This window comes from Meriones unguiculatus, chromosome 1, assembly GCF_030254825.1.
Source record: "Meriones unguiculatus strain TT.TT164.6M chromosome 1, Bangor_MerUng_6.1, whole genome shotgun sequence".
Taxonomy (NCBI): domain Eukaryota; kingdom Metazoa; phylum Chordata; class Mammalia; order Rodentia; family Muridae; genus Meriones; species Meriones unguiculatus.
The window spans coordinates 1,399,719-1,419,118 of NC_083349.1; the positions used below are offsets into that span (position 1 = coordinate 1,399,719).

At 43.3% G+C, this 19,400-nt stretch overlaps 1 protein-coding gene across 10 annotated transcripts in view; it reads left to right on the forward strand.

Annotated features, from left to right (window-relative positions):
- Unc13b (unc-13 homolog B) overlaps positions 1-19,400 on the forward strand; it is a 209,801-nt gene that overhangs the window by 143,780 nt on the left and 46,621 nt on the right. The window contains exons 1-2 of one of the 10 annotated variants that reach the window (XM_060378426.1): positions 10,656-11,181; positions 16,597-19,103. The exons of 7 other annotated variants lie outside the window; for them this stretch is intronic. In XM_060378426.1, the coding sequence (XP_060234409.1) occupies positions 16,862-19,103 (2,242 nt within the window). In that variant the 5' untranslated portion in view covers positions 10,656-11,181; positions 16,597-16,861. Of the gene's footprint in view, positions 1-10,655; positions 11,182-16,596; positions 19,104-19,400 lie in introns of those variants that run through there. 2 more of the 10 variants (XM_060378421.1, XM_060378434.1) reach the window with 2 other exon arrangements.

A 19,400-nucleotide genomic window follows, 5' to 3' on the forward strand; every position in this document is an offset into this window, starting at 1 on the left:
GAGGAGGACCTCCCCTATCAGTGGGCTAGGGGAGGGGCATGGGAGGAAAGGAGGGAGGGAAGGGGCTAGAGCTGAAATACAAACTGAATAAACTGTAATTAATAAAAAATAAAATAAAATTTAAATTCCAACTTGGAAAAAAGAAAAGCTTGTTTCAGAAGTAACTATATTGTGTGCTTGGGATTTACAAAGTGTTGTTTTATGATACATACATACACACACACACACACACACTGAGTGCAGTGGTCACTAAAATGAAGCAGTTTCATGCATAGATCAGAGCCTCGCATGTTATAAGCATTCAGTAAACATATCTGTTATTCACATGGCCCCTTTTGTAATAAGAGAAACTAAAATGTACATATTTAACAAAAATCTCTGCTAACATTTAAGAAGTTTAGTATGTGTGGGCACTCAAGTGCCTATGTGCATGTGTGCTGGTCGTGTGTGCATAGGTTCAGTCCTATCCTGTAGATCCTGAAGACCAAGTTCAGGTCATTAGGCTTGGCAGCAAGTGCCTTAGGCACTGAGCAGTTTCACCAGCCGTATCTGCTACTCCTTTGACCTACATCTCTTCATTCTGTCTACCCATCGCCATATTTCCCCATCTCTAGTTTTGTACATTGCTGTGTATTTCTTTTAGCTTTCTCTTCTGTTTTCCCTTGTATTCAGGTATATTTTTAAATTATTTTTTGGAGATTGTAAAAATATTATTTCCCCTTCCCTTCCTCCCTCCAAACCCTCTCATATATCCCTTCTTTCTCTCATATTCATGCTCTATTTTTTTTTCATTAATTATGGGTATGTGTATGTGTTTCTAAATACATAAGCACACCTAATCAGTCTACATACTGTTACTTGTGGGTATATGTTTTCAGGACTGGCATTTTGTATTGGAGAAGCAATTAATGTGCTTTTCCTTGAGGAAGACTGTTTCTCCTGCTCTTAGCATTCCTTAGTTTCATGTAGTTCTTTGTGTAGGGTTGAAGCATCCTGGCTTTTTCCCCAGGCCCTTAAAAGTAGCATGTTTATTGTTGTCCTTGTTCAGCTCCTGTTCAGGCAATTGTGTTGGTGAGACTGTATAGGGTAGCTTCTGGCGTTCTGGGGACACGCTCTCACAGCAGACTCCCTGGACGCGCTCTCACAGTGGACTCCCTGTTCTCTGGCTTTCTTAACCTTTCCGCCCCTTCTGCTGTGATCCCTTTTCTTTAGGTGTGGGAATGGCACTGTAGATGTTGGCACTGGGCTCTACAACTCCGAATTTTGATTGGTTTGTGGTTTTCTATAGTGGTTTCTGTTTCCAAAGAGATGTGTGTTCAAGTCTTAAAATTTGTCCTGGTGTGTGTGTGTCTGTATGTGTACATATAGAAACGTATACAAACACTATATTTTCTTTGTTAATCCACTAATAAACACAAGTCTCCTAGCTTATCAAGAAGTCACTCAGGACCATAAATAATTTGTTGAAAAAGTAACACTTGTAGTAGAAAATAATTATCTTTGGGCTATAAAGCAAAGACTAGCCTGTTGAGTTAGGTGGTCAGAAAAGTCTATGAGAGCAATTCCTAAAGACTACTAAGTTAGTAGTTATTTTTAAGTATCAGAAAATAAAATAAAATGAGCTAGAAAGATGAAATCAAGTGTTAACATGCATCATGTTTGTACATTTGTCATCAAGGAGATCCATGTGGCATGTATCCATGTAGCTCCTACATGTGGCACTAACCATCAGTTTTAAAAATGGATGCATCATGAAGTCAGCTATGGTGTACACAGTTAGATGACTGTTACTCCTACTTTTGCTGCTGCTGCTGCTAGTACTTTTTATAATAATGGGGATTAAACCTAGGACTTCTCACATGCTAAGCTAATGCTCTATCACTGAGCTATATCCTCAGTCTTTTCTGTTTCTCTTCCCTTTTACTCTTCCTCCTCCCCCTCCCCCTCCTCCTCCTCATCACTGTCACCATCTCTACCGCCTCCTTTTTCACCCTCTCATTCCCTTTTTTCCTTTTCAAACAGGCTCTCTTTCTGTAGCCCAGATTATTTGGGAACTCACTGAGTAGCCTGAGCCAACCTCAGACCTGCAACAGCCCTCCTGTTCAGTCTCCTGTGTGCTGGGATCATAACTATGAGCCACAACATGCAGCTAGGAGATAGAGAGGTGGATCCATGGTCAAGAGCACTTGTTGCTCATGCAGAGGACCTAGGTGTAGTTCCCAACATCCACATGGTGGATTGCAACCATCCCTAGCTTCAATTCCAAGGGCTCAGACACACTCTTCTAGCCTCTGTGGGCTCTAGGCAAGCATGTTGTATACACACACATTCTCTCTGTCTCTCACACATACTCACACACACACAGGCAAAACAATTACATGTTTTTAATCTGAAAAAATACTTCTTGAAGTCAAAGGAAAAAGGCGTGCTGTTGCTTAGTTTGTTCAGCTTCCACATCCTGTGGTTGGATGTCATCTTCAAGTAGGATAAGGAAATGTATTTATTCAGTATACACCTAAGGACATTTGGACATAAATAGGTAAAGATGATAAGTTAAGAAGGACATTCCAGATGAGAACCAACATTCTAAAGCAGTTCTTGACAGGTGAGATAAAAACTGAGCATTGATTTTCCCAAAGGCACTCTTCCTGCCTGGCATCTGTGCTGGGCTTTCCTTCACACTATCTGCTATCTTCAGCTTGTCTCTTAAAACTCAGTGATTCCCAGACTCTGTTTCTCCATCTACAGATATTGTCACCTGTTCAGAGGTGACTAGTAAATATTCATTCTCTACTCTTCTTTCTCCACCCTCTCTTCTGTAACTGTTTTCTCAATAAATGATACCACTACTCTCCCAAGCACATAATCTCTCTTTCCCTCATAATATGATATGGATGTAGGAATTAGCTTGTTAGAACATTTCATTCAGTGACCTGCCTTAGACCAATGGTCATGACACATTTTCACCATGCCTTGTTTAATACCTAATACTAGACTGGTGTTCATCTATTATTATATTTTGTTTAGTTTCACTTCTGTTATTGTGATAAAAGACCCTAGCAAAAGAGCGACTTAGAGAAAAGGTTTATTTACATCACAGTTCCAGTGTACAGCCCATAATTGAGGGGAAATTACAGCTGTAGCAGCTTGAGACAGCTGGTCACACATCCACAGTCAAAAGCAGAGAGAAATGAGGACATCTGTGCTCACACCCTTGTCCTCAGCTGGATTGCTCCACCCTTTCACAGGTCAGTACCCTCTGCATTGGGAATGATGCTGCCAAAGTGGGCTGAGTCTTCCCACATCAATTAACTTAATTAGACCATCTCCTATAGACGGGTTTACAAGTCAACCCAATTTCTTATTGAAACTTTTCCTAGGTGATTCTAGAATGTGTCAACAGTTAAATTAACCATCACACTCTGTGTGTGTGTGTGTGTGTGCGTGTTTGGAATCAATAGTTCTGAAAGATTCTGTTTTGTTTACTAAGTCTGCCATAGCAGCAAGCCCTTTAGCAATTGAGCCCGTATTTTCCATTTTTATAAGACTACTGACAAATTTGATTAGACAAATTAGAGCCAACCTTGATGACCTCATTGATAGCTCTGATAGCCTTTGTAAAGACCCTATCTCCAAATAAGATCACATTACAAGGTAGTAGGAGTTAGGATTTCAAAGTATAAATGGGGGGAGGTGTTACAATTTATTGTACCCCAGCCTTATCAGTTCTGAAAGCTGAGAAGTTCAAGATCAGAGCACTAGAAGGTTCAGTGTACACATAAGCGTGCGCACACACACACACACACACACACACACACACACACACACACAGAGACAGAGACATAGACAGAGAGTACCTATATCAGCTACTATATTGTTTTAAGTGTTGTGGTTTGAATGAAAATGGTCCCCATGGGCTCATAGGGAGTGGTATTATTGGGAGGTGTTGTGGCCTTATTGGACTAGGTAGTACGTTGTTGGAATCACAGCAGGTGGGCTTCAGAGTTCCAGAAGCCTAAGCCAGGCTCAGTGGCGCTCCCTTCCTGCTGCCTGTTGATCAAGCTGTAGAACTTTCTGCCCACCTTTCTAGCACCATTCTGCCTGCCTGCCACTATGCTTCCCATCACCACAATAAAGGGCTAAACCTCTGAGTGTGAGCCAGCCCTAATTAAATGGGCATGGGCATGGTGTTTTATATCAATAAGACCTTAACTAAGACAGAAGTGGGGTATTGCTCTGATAGGCCTGACCATGCTTTTGTTTGGTGGAATGTGGACTTTGGGACTGTGGCTTAGAAAAGCAATTGAATGCTGTAGGTGGGGCTTGATGGGCCATCCTACTAGGAGCATGGAAAACAGTGGTGCTGAGGTGGTTTAAACTGTGGGGGCCTGTCTCAAAATGTTTCAGAGAAGAATTTTAGTGGGTGGCCTAGAGAGTGTTCTTGTGATAGTTTGTCAAAGAATGTGGCTGCTTTCTGCCCTTGTCCAAAAAAATCTATCTGAGGCTAAATTGAAGCATTATGGATTAACATCTTTGACTTAGGAGATTTCAAAACAGGCCAGTGTTGACTGTGTCATGTAGTTATTAATGGCCAGTCTTATGTAGACCTATAATAAAAAGGAGCAAGCCAAGCAAGGAAAAACACAAAATATACAATTTGGGGATAAAAGCGGTACCAGGAAGTACAAAATAAGGAAAAGCTTTATGCTAATTGGAATAAAGGGATGGTGACCTGAGAGTAAGATCCCATTCTGCCAAGCCTCCAACTTGTGAAAAGGAATTAAAAAAAAGTGAAAAGGAATTAAAGAAAAGCTTAGGTCTGGGTGTGGTGGTACCCACCTTTAATCCCAGCACTCCGGAGGCATAGTTGGGGATCTCTGAGTTTGAGGCCATTCTAGTTTACAGATAGAGTACAAGGACAGCCAAGCTTAGACAATAAAGGAAACCATCAAAAATAAAAAGGTGGTGAAGATGTATTTGAATGAGGAAGCCATGTTCTAGCTCCAGCAGGCAGCAAAACCTGGCAGCTTTGGCCATGTGTTTCTGAAGAAACTGAGGATGGCAGGGGTGACTCCATTTTGTTTCTCAGACTCTGTCTTAAGTTGACTGACCGTGGAATGACTTGACCCCCACCTTTTCGTTCTGAGAAGGGCCACATAGCCCTCTACCCTGCAGGTTGTCATAAATGCCACAAAATGTATTAATGATGGGTCCTCGGTGTCAGGTGTTGTAAATGCCACAGAATGTGTTAATGGGTCCTCCACTCCACCCAGCAGGCTGTCATATAGGTATCTTAGATATCTGTCGGTTTGGCCAGATGGCTTTGGAACAATTTGCCTAAAGGAACCCCCTCACCCAAAACTTCCCCTTCCCTGTAATTTCAAGGCTTGGAATTCCCTGCTCACTGTTCTTCCCTTTAAAAACTTTGCCTCCCTGAGTTTCGGGGCCTCACTTTCTAACCTGCTTCATCAGGGAAGATTGGTGGCCTGAGCTTAAGCTTGAATAAAGATCCTCGTGTGATTTGTAACGGACTCGACTCCTAGTGGTCTTTTGGGATCTCTCATATCGGGCACAACATTTCTGCTTTGAATCAAGGATACAAGAAAAGGGTTATGGAATCTCCCTCTGTGACCAAGGAAAGCTGCTACGGTGTGTTGGGGTGTCCCTGCATGGAGATCCAAAAAAGCTATGAAGGTGAAGCCTGCACTTCTTTGGAGACTCCATGATGTTATAGATGCCAGAGTTATGGGATATCTGCCAAGGAGAGATGCTAACAGGGAGTGGAAACAGCCCAAGAAAGAGAAGTATGTTGCAAAGCTGAAAGGAGTTGGAGATCTGAGGAGAGCTTTGACATCAGACATAGAGTGCAGAGTTTGGAGTGTGCCCAGATGGTTTTCAGTCTTGTTTTGGTACAATATTTCCTCACTCTGGTTCCTCTCTTCCCTTTTGTAATGGTAATGTATATCCTGTGCTATTGTATGTTAAAAGTATGTGATCTGCTTTTTTAATTTTGATTTTATAAGGGGTTACAATTAAGAGATTGCTGAGAGTCTCAGAAGATACTTTGAACTTTGGACTTTTAAATATGGTTGAGACTTACAGACGTGGGAACTTTTGAAGTTAGACAGAATGTATTTCTGCATTATGATATAGCTATAAGCCTGTTGGGACCAAGGGGTGGATTGTGGTGGTTTGAATGAAAATGGCCTCCGTAGGCTCATAGGGAGTGGTACTATTGAGAGGTGTGGCCTTCTTAGAGTAGGTGTGACCTCATTGGAGGAAATGTGTCATTGGGGGTGGGCTTTGGGTTTTCAGAAGCCCAAGCTAGGCCCAGTGGCACTGTCCTCCTGCTGCCTGCTAATCTGAATGTAGAATTCTTAGCTTTCTTTCTAGCACCATGCTTACCACCATGACAACAATGGATTAAACCACTAGGCTGTAAGCCAGTGTCAGTTAAATGTTTTCCTTTATAAGAGTTTTTATGGTCATAGTGTGTCTTCACAGCAATAAAATCCTGAGACATATCTGGATGCTGTGACTTTTGATCAGAGTTGTGTGGGAGAGCATAAACACTTTAAGAGTTTGTAAATAAAGATAAAGAGCTCTTCAAAACCCATTTGATCATTTGGTTCTTAAATGGACATAGCCCACAACCTTTGGTAGTACAGGCTAAAAAACTGTTTAGATTGGCAGACAGTCCTGAGCATTTTGTTTATTGTCTCTTTATGCTCAGGGTTCTAATCAGGCATGCTGCTTGACCTGATTGTAGAACTGAGGTTTGTCAGCAGTTTGTGATTCCTTAGGCCTGCCTTGCAGCTTGTCAGGTCTGATTTAGGCTGTGTGGCAGCTCTGTCTTAGCACATCAGTGAACTCAGCATATCTCTGCCAGGTTTATTATTCCCTTAGGGTGGCATGTTCCTGGGGGAAGAAAGAGGAACACCTCCCATTGCCCATCATTCTCTGCCTGTATATAGTTTCTGAGTAGTTTGGGGAAAGCATAATTCTATAAGGAGGGGGAAAATGACTTTTCACAGCCACCAGAACAAACCATTTCCCCCACACATAAAAGAAATCCCAGCTGTGTGGCCACATGTCAGCCTCTTTGTGATGCTCTGGGTTTTCTTAGTGGTAGAGAAGGAAACTAGCCACAAGCTGACTCCTGTGTAAAACTCATGAGTTTCTTCATCCTTTATATTCATATTTATGACTGCATTATGGGAAGACAAGATAGGTACCTGCTAGTCCTGACCCAGCCTATTTCCGGCAGTGACCTAAAAAGGGAGGCCAGGTTTAGAGTAGGCATGTTCTTTCATTCTGAACTAGTTGTAGCTGAGACAGACAGATAGAGACAAAGAGATTGATTTAGACTGGTTATTTGAGGGAGGAATTTATGATTGGTAAAGCCCTCCTCCATAACCCTGTGATGCTGTGTAATTGCTTTAATTGAGGGCTTTGTGTACCAGGTGGTCTTCTGACTAACCCATCCATTCAGCTCCCATTTAGAGCTCCTGCCACTCTGAACCTTCCTACAACTGTGCGTGAGTGTCGGTGTCTCGTTTTGAATTTCCATCTTGACTCATCTGTCTCTAGGCAAAAGTCCCTGTGAAGATTTAATTTGGGAACCAGACCTTGAGAATGTCTGTTGAAAGCATCTCACAGAAAAACGCCTTTTCCCTTCTTAACCCAGGCTGTTTCTCCAGCTCTGCCCAGCTGTGTCCTGAGCAGGCTAGCTCTGAGGACATTTCCCAGTTGAGGTGGGCACTGTGCTGTTTCTTACTCAAAGGACCTCATCCTCTTAGCCTTCCTAAGATTATCATGGGCCAGGTCCACTGTGACAAAGGGGGCTCTGCTCTTGCTTGTACAGTCAAAGAAACAGAACTAGCCTATCCATCCCAGAGAACATATTATTTTGTGGTCATATGATATCGGGACCTAAGCCCTGTAGGATTTAGCTGAAGGGGTCTCCCCTTCATCACCAGAACTTATGCTGATTGCTCTTTACCACGTTTTATCCCCTTACTAATTAATTAATCTTTTATTCCTTTGCTGTGACAAAATACTTGACTAAAAAAATCAGCTTCTGGAAGGATTCATGTATTTTGACTCAGTTTGGAAATAAAGTCCAGCATAATGAGAAGGGCATGATGGCAGGCACATGAGTCAGATGGTTGCATTGAGAATAGAGCTAGTAGGCAGAGAAAGAGAGATGGGGGAAAACGAAGGGGGGAGGGAAGAATGCTGGTGCTCTGCTTTCTTTTTAATTCATGGGACCCCAATCCATGGAGTGGTGCCACTTGCATTCACAGCAGGCCTTCCCATCAAAACATGACTTTCCAGGCATACCAGAGGTAATGTCATCCAGATGATTCCAAATCCTGTCAGGATGACAAGACTAAGCATCACATCCTATTTGCTGTTGCTTAAGCATGGGGCAATGGTAAGCGTAAGAATATTTTGTTGTCAAAGACATGGACACTCATGTGAAATTTGAAAGCTCTAATGGGAGCTAGCAAACTTTGTTGTGCCTCCTGATGTCTTGAACATACCTCCCGTTCTCTGAGACATTGTTTTTCCAGAAAACCAAAGCTGCCTAGAAAATGGACTGGATGCATTGGGACAGGTGGACATGATAGGGTCCATTAGCTTTTGTAATACCACCTGACGCCTCAACCAGGCCCTGGAGCCCCACTGGTGGATGGGGCATGAAAAGGAGGTTGCTTAGGCAATGTCCTGGCTCTGGTAATCTTCCTCATTCTTGACAGTGTGTGAACTGTTCTTCAAGTGAGAATGCTTAGACCTCATAAGGATAGTTACTCTTGACTCTTTGTGCTTGGCTTCAGAGCTGGGGAAGGAATTCTGATTTAATCAGTCTTCTCTCTATTTGTGTTAAACCCTGTCACTCTCCTGGCCCAAGCCTGGGAAACCTCACAGTACGTTGGCTGAAATCAGAGAGTCTTCAGGTCATTTCCTTTTTCTGTGTTTAGATGTGGTTGGAGTTGTGCTGGTAGCCCTTATCTCTTCTGTCATTGAGCCAGCTCCTGACTGGGTTAGGAGGGGTTTGCCCTGCTGTCAGTGTTGGCTGCACAATGAGATGGATAGTTAAGAAATGAGTTGTTTGGCATCTTTTGGAATCTAAGTTTTCTGCCTTGACTGAGGGGGAAGTACTGTTACTGGAAGAAGGCAGCAAGGAGGCAAATGTTGGCTCTGAAGCCAACCCTTTCTCCTTGGGATCTTGGATAAGATATGGAAATAATTTAAAATCTTGTTTTGAGCCAGACATGATGGCTCAGAACATGTAATCCTTGCACCAGGAGGCCAAAGCAGGAGGATCACTGCAAGTCAAGGCTAGCATGGGCTACAAAGGAGATCCTGCCTCAAAAAGCCAAAATTAAATAAATAAAAACTTTGTTTTACCTGTCATATAGAACTGCCTGCCCTATAGTGGCAGAACTCAGAATAGTCCCTGTTGACATATACCAGCTGATTTCTGGGTTAGATGGGCCAGGTTCTTCTGTAGATTGTCATAGGAATGTTTGAGACAATACTGAATCAATCAAGCTTGCTTCCCAGCTTGTGTCCTGAGGTCTAGGAAGAGGACCTTTTCATTGTGCTAGGCTCAGGAAAGGCAGAAGAGAAGCAGGGTGATTGGGTTGTTACCAGCAGTTCAGGGCTAGGCAGAGTAAGCAGTGTTTTTCCACCTGTGGCTGCAGTGGACAAAGGCAATGTGCTTCATGTTCCAGAGCTTCAGTAGTACCTAGGTTATACTCGGAGGTTATGTTGCTGTGAGCAATTTGAGTATCTTTTGAAGATAAAGACACTTGGTTTTCTAGTACATCCTACCTATATGTGTGGAATTGTTGGGATTAGGACATTAGAACCACTGGAATAGAAAGTCTCCATAGAGATGGGGCTGCCACTGGTAAAGGCAAGCTGGGATATTGGAGATCATGAAAGTAGGATTCTGCACCTCAGACAGCTCTTGCCTGGTGTAATATCAATTTGGGTTGCCAAGTTCTGAATTCTGGACTGTAAAGCAGCCTTTGGTCTTGACTGCTGCAGTTGAGAGTTTATTTTGGTTTATTCATTCTGTAATCCCCCCCTCCAGTCACTGTAGTGGCATAGCCAAAGGGGATTCTTCTGTAGTAGCTATTCAGAGAAACTGTTTGAGAATGTGAACTGTAAGAAAATGGCACCATCTGATGTGAACTGTGCTTGGGCGCTGTCTCTGTCCTTCACCCTCTAAAGGCTAACGGCAGACCTCGCATGTGCTGCACCGACCGAGAGCTTATTTTAGTAGAAGAGAAACTGTCTTTGCATTGTACTCCCTCAGTTTCTCCCCGTATTCTGTGTTCCCCTGAGATCTGAAGCGCCTCAAAGTATGGGGCTCTGTGCCATATCTCTCAAATCTACAGCTTAGACACAGGAGGGGTGTGTACGTAGAAGAGGAGGAAGAAAGAGAGGGAGAGAAGAAGGAAGAAAATGGGGGAGGGGAGGGGAGAGCGAGTAAGATCTATATTTAGGAAAAGGGAGAGACACTTACCAAGGGTGTGTGAGTGAGCCTGCTGGCAGGATTGTGTGTGCGTGAGTGTGCTGGGAAGGGGGTGTGTGCCAGCAACGTGTGAGGAGGGCTGGTGCCCTATGGGAGGGTGCAGGCAGGCAGGAAGCAGCTGGAGAGGAGGAGGAGCAGAAGCGGGAACCGGAGCTGCCCTGCTTTCTTCTCAGTCTCAAAACCGAAAGGATTGAGTTAGAATTTCCCATCCACTTGAAGTTTGGCTGTAGTTGCTTTCAGCAGCCTGGTCTTCAGAATCCCCCCACTCAGCTGAGAGGTGTGGACCAGATTGGATTCCAAGATTTGCAGCCACCAGACTCCTGCCCCACCTTCTCAGAGGGGATTTCTCTGCTAGGCATTGTTCCTATCATCAACTTTGTACGGAGGAGCCAGCCAGCTGGGAGCAACTGAGAATAATAGCTCTTTGGCTCTGTGTGTCGGTTGGGCAGGCAGGCGGCTGTGCTGTGGCTCAGAAAGTTCATCCTCCGGCTTCTCTCTCAGTCTAAGGAGTGCTTCTGAATGGATTACCTCTTAAAGGCAGCACTTGCATTCTAAAACTTGAGAATTTGTGGCTTTAATTTAATTTAATTTTCATTTCATTTCCTTAATTTTATTTTGGTTGCAGCAGCAAGGTAAGTGATATTGAATATATGATTGATTCTAAACAACAAGCAGGGACAAAAGCAAAGCATTTGTGGGTGGAATATGGAGCAGCTACATTAATTATATAACTGCTTGAGCCAAGTTGCTGGTGGGGGTCATTATAATGAGTGAAAAACAGCATACTCAGCACCATGGTAGAATCTTCACATGCATGTGTTTGTGTGCTGATAATCTGGCCATCCATTCTTCCTGGGTATTCTGCTATATGTCTACAGCTAACCTATCCATCCCATTGGATGTGTACATGGTTTCTGTCTTGATATATCTACATGTGTTTATAGCTTATGTATCTATATATACCTGTATATATCTTCTTCTGTGTATACATTTCATATAGACAACCTTTTTATTTGTCTTATATGAATACCTATAAGCTAGCTCTACCTCTGTGCTCATTCATATATAGAGATCACCTGTCCCTCCATGCATTTATACATGTAGTTAGGTAACCCTCCTGATCTTATGTATCTTTCTTTTGTACACACTTGGAGAGGGACTATACTGTCCTGTCTGATGTGTACACGCCTCTCATGTATGCATATACCATATAAACAGAAATGTTCGCCCTGAGTTTCCCAGCCTTGAGTGTGTGCGTATAATTTGTCTGTTTATGTGTATAGTGAAAGAGCCCGAACTTGTATAGTGAAAACTTATTTAATCCTAGCTAGTGGTCTTGGCCAAGTCTATTTTTGTCTTTTATGCAGTCAAAATAATAATTCTTCTTGCCCTATATGGTTGTAATAATAAGTGAGAATCATGTAAACTGAAAATTCAAAATAAGTGTCTCTTTGCCATCGTTATTTGCCCCTTTAATGGACCTCGCACCTACCTGCATTGAGATTACCCTTGTTCACGCGAGGTCTCCAAACCTTCCATGGGAATGGACAGCTTCTGTTGAAATAACCATGATTGTATTGTAGTTTTGCCCAGAATATTGGAAAGAAGCTACACAGAGCCTCAGGATATTGAGAAATGGTTGGATTGAGAAGGAAAAAAGGTCTCATCTTTTGTAGTCAGGAGTTGCTATTTGGCTTTTTGTAGTCTCAAGGAGGGTTGTATCATCCACAATCAAAGAGCTCCTTCCAATTAGGATCAAAGTAAAGAGGTAACAAGATGAGCAGAAGCAACAGAGGCTTGCTGTCACCAAGATGGCACTTCCTCTGCACTGAGCACTTGAGTACTTGAGGGCTAGCTAGAGGATTCCCTACCCCAGATTTCCAGATTCATCTTGTCCACTATGCTAGCTACTGGCCACATGTGACTGTTTAGCCTACTTTGATTTTTTATTTATTTATTTTTTTAAAAACAGAGTCTCATATAGCTCGGATTGGCCTTGAACTGGCTATATAGCTGAAGATGAATCGAAATCTTGCTCTTCTGTCTCCACCTCCCAAGTGCCAGGAGTGGACCATGAGTTGGTGCTGTGGGTAGAGACACTTGCATTCAGGTCTAGCGACCTGAGTCTGGTCCCAAGATCCCACAAAGTGAGAACCAAATCTGACATGTCCATGGTGTATGTACACCTCTGCATGCGCATGTGCACATGTACACACACACCGACTAATGGCAGGTGCTTTAACTTATTCAGTGCCCAGTTAGTTAGTTTACTTTGAGATGTGCTGGAAAATAAGGTACCATATATCGGATTCAAATATTTAGTATAAAAATAATACAAATGTACAATTGATGATTTTGTATTGATTACATGTTGCAATAATGTTTTGGATTTGAGGTTAAATAACACATTGAGATTAACTTTACATGACTCTTTTAACTCTTTTTTTTTTTTGCGTTTGCTAGAGAACTTAAAACATACATATGGGTCACATTCTCTTTCTGCTGGGTGAGTGCTGCTCTAGCTCATCACTAACACAGGATCAGGCTAGTTTTTCTGGCTGGAAGGCCAGTGGGAGGCCATCACTGGGCTTCTCTTCACCAGCCTCATATGCTGGACACATGTTAGCTACCTGGCAGCCTGGGAATTTTTGTCCTAAATACATCTCAGGAAATTGTGAGTAAATGTTCCTGGGAAGAGATTTCCAACTTAGTTTTACAATGGAAACAGGTTGTTGGTCATCAGTCTAGAAGGAAACCTGGACCTTGAAGTTTTCGTGTTGTCATGGAAACTGAGGTAGATCAGAAAAAGTGGGAGACTGGGATTTTAATCCAGCTATACCAGCAATTCCTCATTCTTTCCATGGCAGTGAGGCCTCACTGTGTACTGGGCCCTATACCAGGCATTATGAATTTGGAAATAAATAAAAAACATTTTCTTGGTAATATGGCCCATACCCAGTGTGGGCCCTTAAACAAGAGCCTCTTAGTAAGGATAAGGATGTTCTTCTAGGTCAAGGTTCATGATCTTGGTAAGTAGGCTTTTGAGAAGCTAGAGTACTTACCCCATCTAAATTTCAAGTTAAAAATTTAGAAAAAAAAATGATGTAATAGCCAAACAGAACCAGTCCATCAATACAGGAAGACCACAGGAATGTTGAGAGATGGCACATCCTAGAAACTGTAAGGTTGGGACAGGCTAAACTCTTGGTCTAGGCATTCTCAGGTTTTTGTACTAATCTTGTTCTTTATGCTGTGGGTCCTGATCTATTTCTTCTGTCAAGACACTCTAGAAATTGATTTTTCCCAAAGATCAACATCCTAAGAGTACCCCATCTGCTGTGGCTGATCCTGGAAATCATTCCTCTTACCACGTTCTCCTCCCTACAGCAGAGTTGGTAAATGACCCAGGGATCATATATCCTTGATTTTTTGGGGAGGGGTCCTTGGCATTTTTGGCATATTACCTTTGGGATTGTTTCACAGAACTTGAGAGGCTGCTTGATATATTTTCATAGACTCTTTGCTTGTTTCCCAGAGGTCCTTGGTTGTTTCCTTCAAGCCAAGACTTGGTCAGAGCCATTGTTTTGTTTGTTTGTTTGTTTGTTTGTTTACAAGAAATAGTCACATTCTTAATCATGTTTATTTGACAAGTCAGAGAGGGGAGTAAATGAATCAGCCATTTAAGAATAAAGAGTGTTTATTTTGACTTGGTTTTAGTAGATTGGTGCTGATGAAATGTAAATTTAAAGGTATACTCCCAGCCCTGATTCTTATTTTTTTATCATTAAATCTTTAGCTTTCTGGTTACTTACTTCATTTTCTTTTTCTGTGTTTCCTTTTCAGATATAGCTAGCTCTTGAAGGATAGCCTTGTTTTCCCCAGCATCAAGCACTCCTTAGGAAAAAAGCCACAGAAATATGTGCTCATTGTGGAGTGTGTGCATGGAGCTTAGAGAGTTGACCACAGAGGATAGGCCAACAAGTCAGGCCAAATGATAGCATGAACAATTTGATGTCAACTAGAGGCCTGGATTTAATCAGGGGATGCACCAAAGGCCCCTTATCCCATCCCTAAGGAAATATTCTCTGTGCCCTTACCTGTTCTGGTTTTATGTATCACTTCTTTCTTATTCTTCACTCCTGTAGTAAATGCTTACTTTTAAATTATAATTTGCCAATAGCATATATCACTTCATGTTGTCATTCAACCTCATCCATTTTCCATCCCTCCTAACTGCAATATATTAAAGAGTAGAAACTGATTCTTATATTCCTGGTATATAGCTTAAAGCTTGACATTTCCTTTGTGTATTAATTAATTTGAATTGATTTGGAGATCAGGTCCTGCCACATGCCTCCTGTCATTTCATTCCGTAGTAGCAAAGAAAGGCTGAGGAAGAAGGCTGGCTTGAGTCTCCTGCCCCACAGGTTCCCTTTTCTGATCATCTGTTGAGCTCCCAGCGGGGTAACTAATCCTCTGGTAACAGAGCTTCTCTCCTGCCTCAGAACCTAAAAACCAGGATGACCAAGTGAGTCTGGTGCCATTGTGGAACATGTATGCCCAGCAGCTGATTCTTCAGTTCAGTTCAAACACAGGCAGTGGCTACCAACTGAAGGAAGGTTTGCAGGGTTGTGTTTGTTTTTTTATGTGGAAGCAAGCCTGTTTGTTTGGAGCTGGGGGAAGATGCTATGAGCCTGGCTTCTTGAGACCCAAAGTAAAGCAGTAGTGGGTGGATTAGACTTGTTTGTGGCCTCACAAAATATGTAATCTGCTTAGTTGAGAATTTCCTTGTTAAAGCAGAGTCCTTATAGGAGCTGGAGAGAAGGAAGGGAGGTATGAAATGGGAATTCATCTAGTTTCTGTCTCTTGGTTCTTGACCTAGTTATCTCCTGTAAAAGCAGCAGCTCATCTTTCCCCAGGTTCTATGACTCGTTCTGTTCTCAGCTGAGGGAGGCATAGTGCTTTTAAATTTCAAGCCCATAGGTTAGTTGTAGATGGTAACTTGTGAAAATGAGTTGCTATTAGATCAGCTTTTTTGTAAGGCAGTTTTTCGCTTTTAGTTAGGATTTAGAAGGCTTTTAATTCATGATAAAATCTAAAAAAAAAAAATCAGGGAAACGATCTTATGTCAAATTCTTTTAAGGGTAGTGTGTCTCCCACTCATCCCTTGCAGGGTAGCCTAGCAGGACCAAAGAGTAGTGGTAGCCCCAGTACCTTGTGGCCTGGGGTAATATAACCATCTCTTTGCTTGTGCCATGCATTGCTGTCCCCTGCCCAGTCAGAGGATTAGCATCCCTCTGTCACAGTGCTTTCCCAGAGATATAGGGCCTTGAAGGACCCTGTGTGCCAGAGAAGCTGAGTCTGGGTATTGATCGGCTGCTTCAGGCTGAGCCTGAGCCTCCATCAACTCTGTTGTGATTCTGTGGCCTTTAGCTCTCAGCCCTATGAGATTTAAATATGTTGAATGCCATCTGTGTTCTGGACAGTGTTGCACCTATACCTTGTCACCATATTCTGGAATTAGCTGTGGTGGTATACTTCTTTCCTCTTTCAGATACTTGCCATGGTCTCTTTTCCAAGTGAGTAGTTGCTATCACCAAAGATGAACTATGGAATATCAAAATCTTCACCAGAAAAACAAAATGGACATCCTGTGTTTTGTCTTTTCATTTTGTGCATGGATGTTAAACATCTACATGTTTATCCCTGAGTCAGATTCTAGTGCTAAATTTTGTGATGTTGAGTTCAAATAAGTCACTAGTTGACCTTACCTTACCATACCCACTTCCTAGCAGCTTGTCTCAATGCGGATCCTTTTTTATTTGTTACAAACACAAAAGACTTGATTTGGATTTGAATCTGAATTGTAAAATGAGCCAATGAAAGAGCACTAATGCCTTTAAGGCTAAGGCTGGAAAGCTGATCAGGGTGTGTTTTTACTGTCTTTGAAGGCATTGTTCTTATCCCTGCTTGACAGCTTGGTCAGACTGAAGTTCCCTGTTTCTTTCTGATCTGAGTGTACCGTTTTCTTTTTCCATGAGCTACAGGATAAGAGCCAAGCCAGGACCAGGGGCATGTGTCAGGTTGAGGCCTATACATGAGGTCATTCCAGGCAACACTGTGCTTAAGTCTCAGGCCTCAACTAGCAATAATTGCTAAAAACCAATCCAAAAGAAAAAAAAGAAAGGACGGAAGAAGGAAATAAAAGAAAGGTAAAAGAAGGACACGCTCTTCCAAGGCAAATTTTATTAAGCATCCCAACGAGAAATAAGAGAAAGAAGCAAAGAAACAACACCTTCCCTGAAGAGGAAAATGAAACGATTATTGCGAGAGTCTGAGGAAGAAATCATGCTCACATTGGGACCTTCATCCAGCTTCTCATCAGATAAGAGCAAGTCTACAGGTCCTACTGGGTCCTTACCAGAGGACAACTTCCTGTCCCCCTGCTGTGAGCCAACAGACTCCACCGCTCGTGGAGAGAGAGAGGGGGAGCCGGTCCAACTTTGTAGCTTTGAGCAGCAAGCCCATAGCCGACCTTCTCTGTCCTCTGCTGCCTGTGCTTCCGGGTCTGATTCTCGGGAACTCTCACCTGCCAGTGTAACAAGCTGTTCAGAGCCTTCAGAGAGAAGCCAAGCCAGGCCCCCTTTACCCAGAGGTCCTGACCAAAGCTATAGGCATGCACAGCAAGAACCTCTGGGAGATGTAGTAGAATATATCATCAGAGAGCTGCAAGGTATCAGTCGTCTTCAGTCTGAGATTGCTGAGCTGCGGCAGCACTTGAGCCAGGTCCGGGGCTCTGTGGATGAAGTGTCTAGCTGTGTAGACTCAGTATTGAGTGAAATAGAAGGCTTGCATGTGGGTACCAGCTCCCTCACCAAGGTGTGTGATGGGGAAAAGACCCAGGAACCCCGTGTAGGAAGATCCAGAGAAGAGGCGATTCTTTATCTGTATGGACTTCCTGAACATGATGGGGAAAACACTATGGAACTGGTGGACAACTTTCTAGCTAAGCACCTCTGTGTTAATGGCATGCAGTGCAACAGGTATATCAGAGAGGCATACAGGGCAGGCACAGCTCCTGCCCCGCGGCCCACTGTGGTGAAACTTGTCCATCTAGAGCACAGGGACTTAATCTTGCAGAAATCTATCCTCTTGCAGAGCGTGGGGGTCAGGGTTGCTACCAAAGAAGAACCAGTCTGGCCACAAGAGTATCAGAATCCTGAAAAGGAGTCTCTAGCATGCTTTCAACAACTTCCAGACCACACTTGGAACTCTTTAAATCAGAATGAACCAGCTCTTCAGATAGAAACAGGGAACAGTAGACAAATGACAGGCCCACACCAGGTGAAGACTGAGAATCAACATAGAGAACCCCAGGCTTCTGAGCAGCAAGGCCTTTGCTTCCCACCGAAGGACAGTTTAGCAAAACAGTGTGATGTGTGTAAGCCACAGAATGGAGGAAAAGAAACATCAGGAATATCCCAGGTAATCAGTGATTGTTGTGGGAAACTGTCTCTCCTCCAACAACTTGAGGAGCCTTCCTCAGTGTCAGTCTCAAAAGAGGAAGATTGTGGAGAACCACAGAATTTCAAACAGAGCAGCCAAGAACACGAAGCATGTAAAATGACAAAGCTTAAGAGTGACTGCAGCAATGAGATTAAGGACAGCGGTTGTCTTTCATTGTCCGGATCACTGAGAGCAGAGAGGATAAATGCAGAGGAAGAGATTTTAGCTTGTGAGGCCGGGCTTGCTGTTCTGAGCTCACGGCAGCTGGAGGACCTTTTGGCAGACAACTCTAGAAGGTTTGGGACTCTGAGCTCTGACAGCCCCGTAGAGGGGGTAATCACAGGGCCCGAGACTTTCGGCAACATGGTTCATATTGACCTGAATGACGAAGAGAACTGTGCTGCACAGGTCCTGAAGGATGTCTTTGATAAGTCCTCGTGCGCTCTAGGTGGCTCCCAGGAGGATGAGGACGTAGAGATTAAATTTTACACCACTAAGCTGAGCCGAGCAATCCACCACTTTCGCTTAGCTCTGCAGGGGGTGTTTCAGAAGCTGGAGAACAATGGCTCCATCAGTCCTGAGGACCTGGAAAGCAATGAGAGTGGTTCCCAGTCAGAGAACAGTGATAGACTTCTCAGGACAGTGAGTTCAGGAGGTGCCCACGATTGTTCAATGGAGAGTCCGGGAAGTCAGGGGAGTGAGAGCTTGTTCAGTGTAGTCTCTGGTGGAGTAGGCATCTCTACAAAGGGTGATCAGACACCGCAAGACCCAAACAACTTCTCTCTTGCTTCCAATAGCTCACCTCTTGCAAACTCATTGCTCAGTTTCCCTCTAGGCCCGTGCCTGGGAATTGAGACTTGTTCCAGGCTCAACTCTCCGGATCAAGGCAAACTGAGTTTAGAGCAAGTGTGTGCAGAGACCATTTACCTTAACCAGTGCATCAACAATTTTAAAAACGTTCTAAGAGAGAAGAGACTGAGGCAGAAGAGACTTTTGCAAGAGCTAGTACAAACGGCAAGCCGTCTTTCAATAGAAGATATCCCCTCAGGTACTCTGAGTTTCTGTGTAATGGATCCCAGCTGGCTCATTTGCATGGTGGCAAGTTTCACAAGTGATAGGGTTGGCCCATGGCTTGAATCAGTGTAAATTATTTTAATGCAGACCTTAAGTAAATCTATGGGAAATAGAGGGAAAGAGGGTGCTAAGGTTAGGAGGAAGGTTCTAGTTCCTGTCTTTAGGCTGCTTCCAGTCTGTTGGGAACCATGGGAAGCAGCCTTTTAAAAGCGAGAGGATTATTTGGGCCACACTAGGCTGCCATTGTAGATGTAGGAAGCAAGCATGGGAA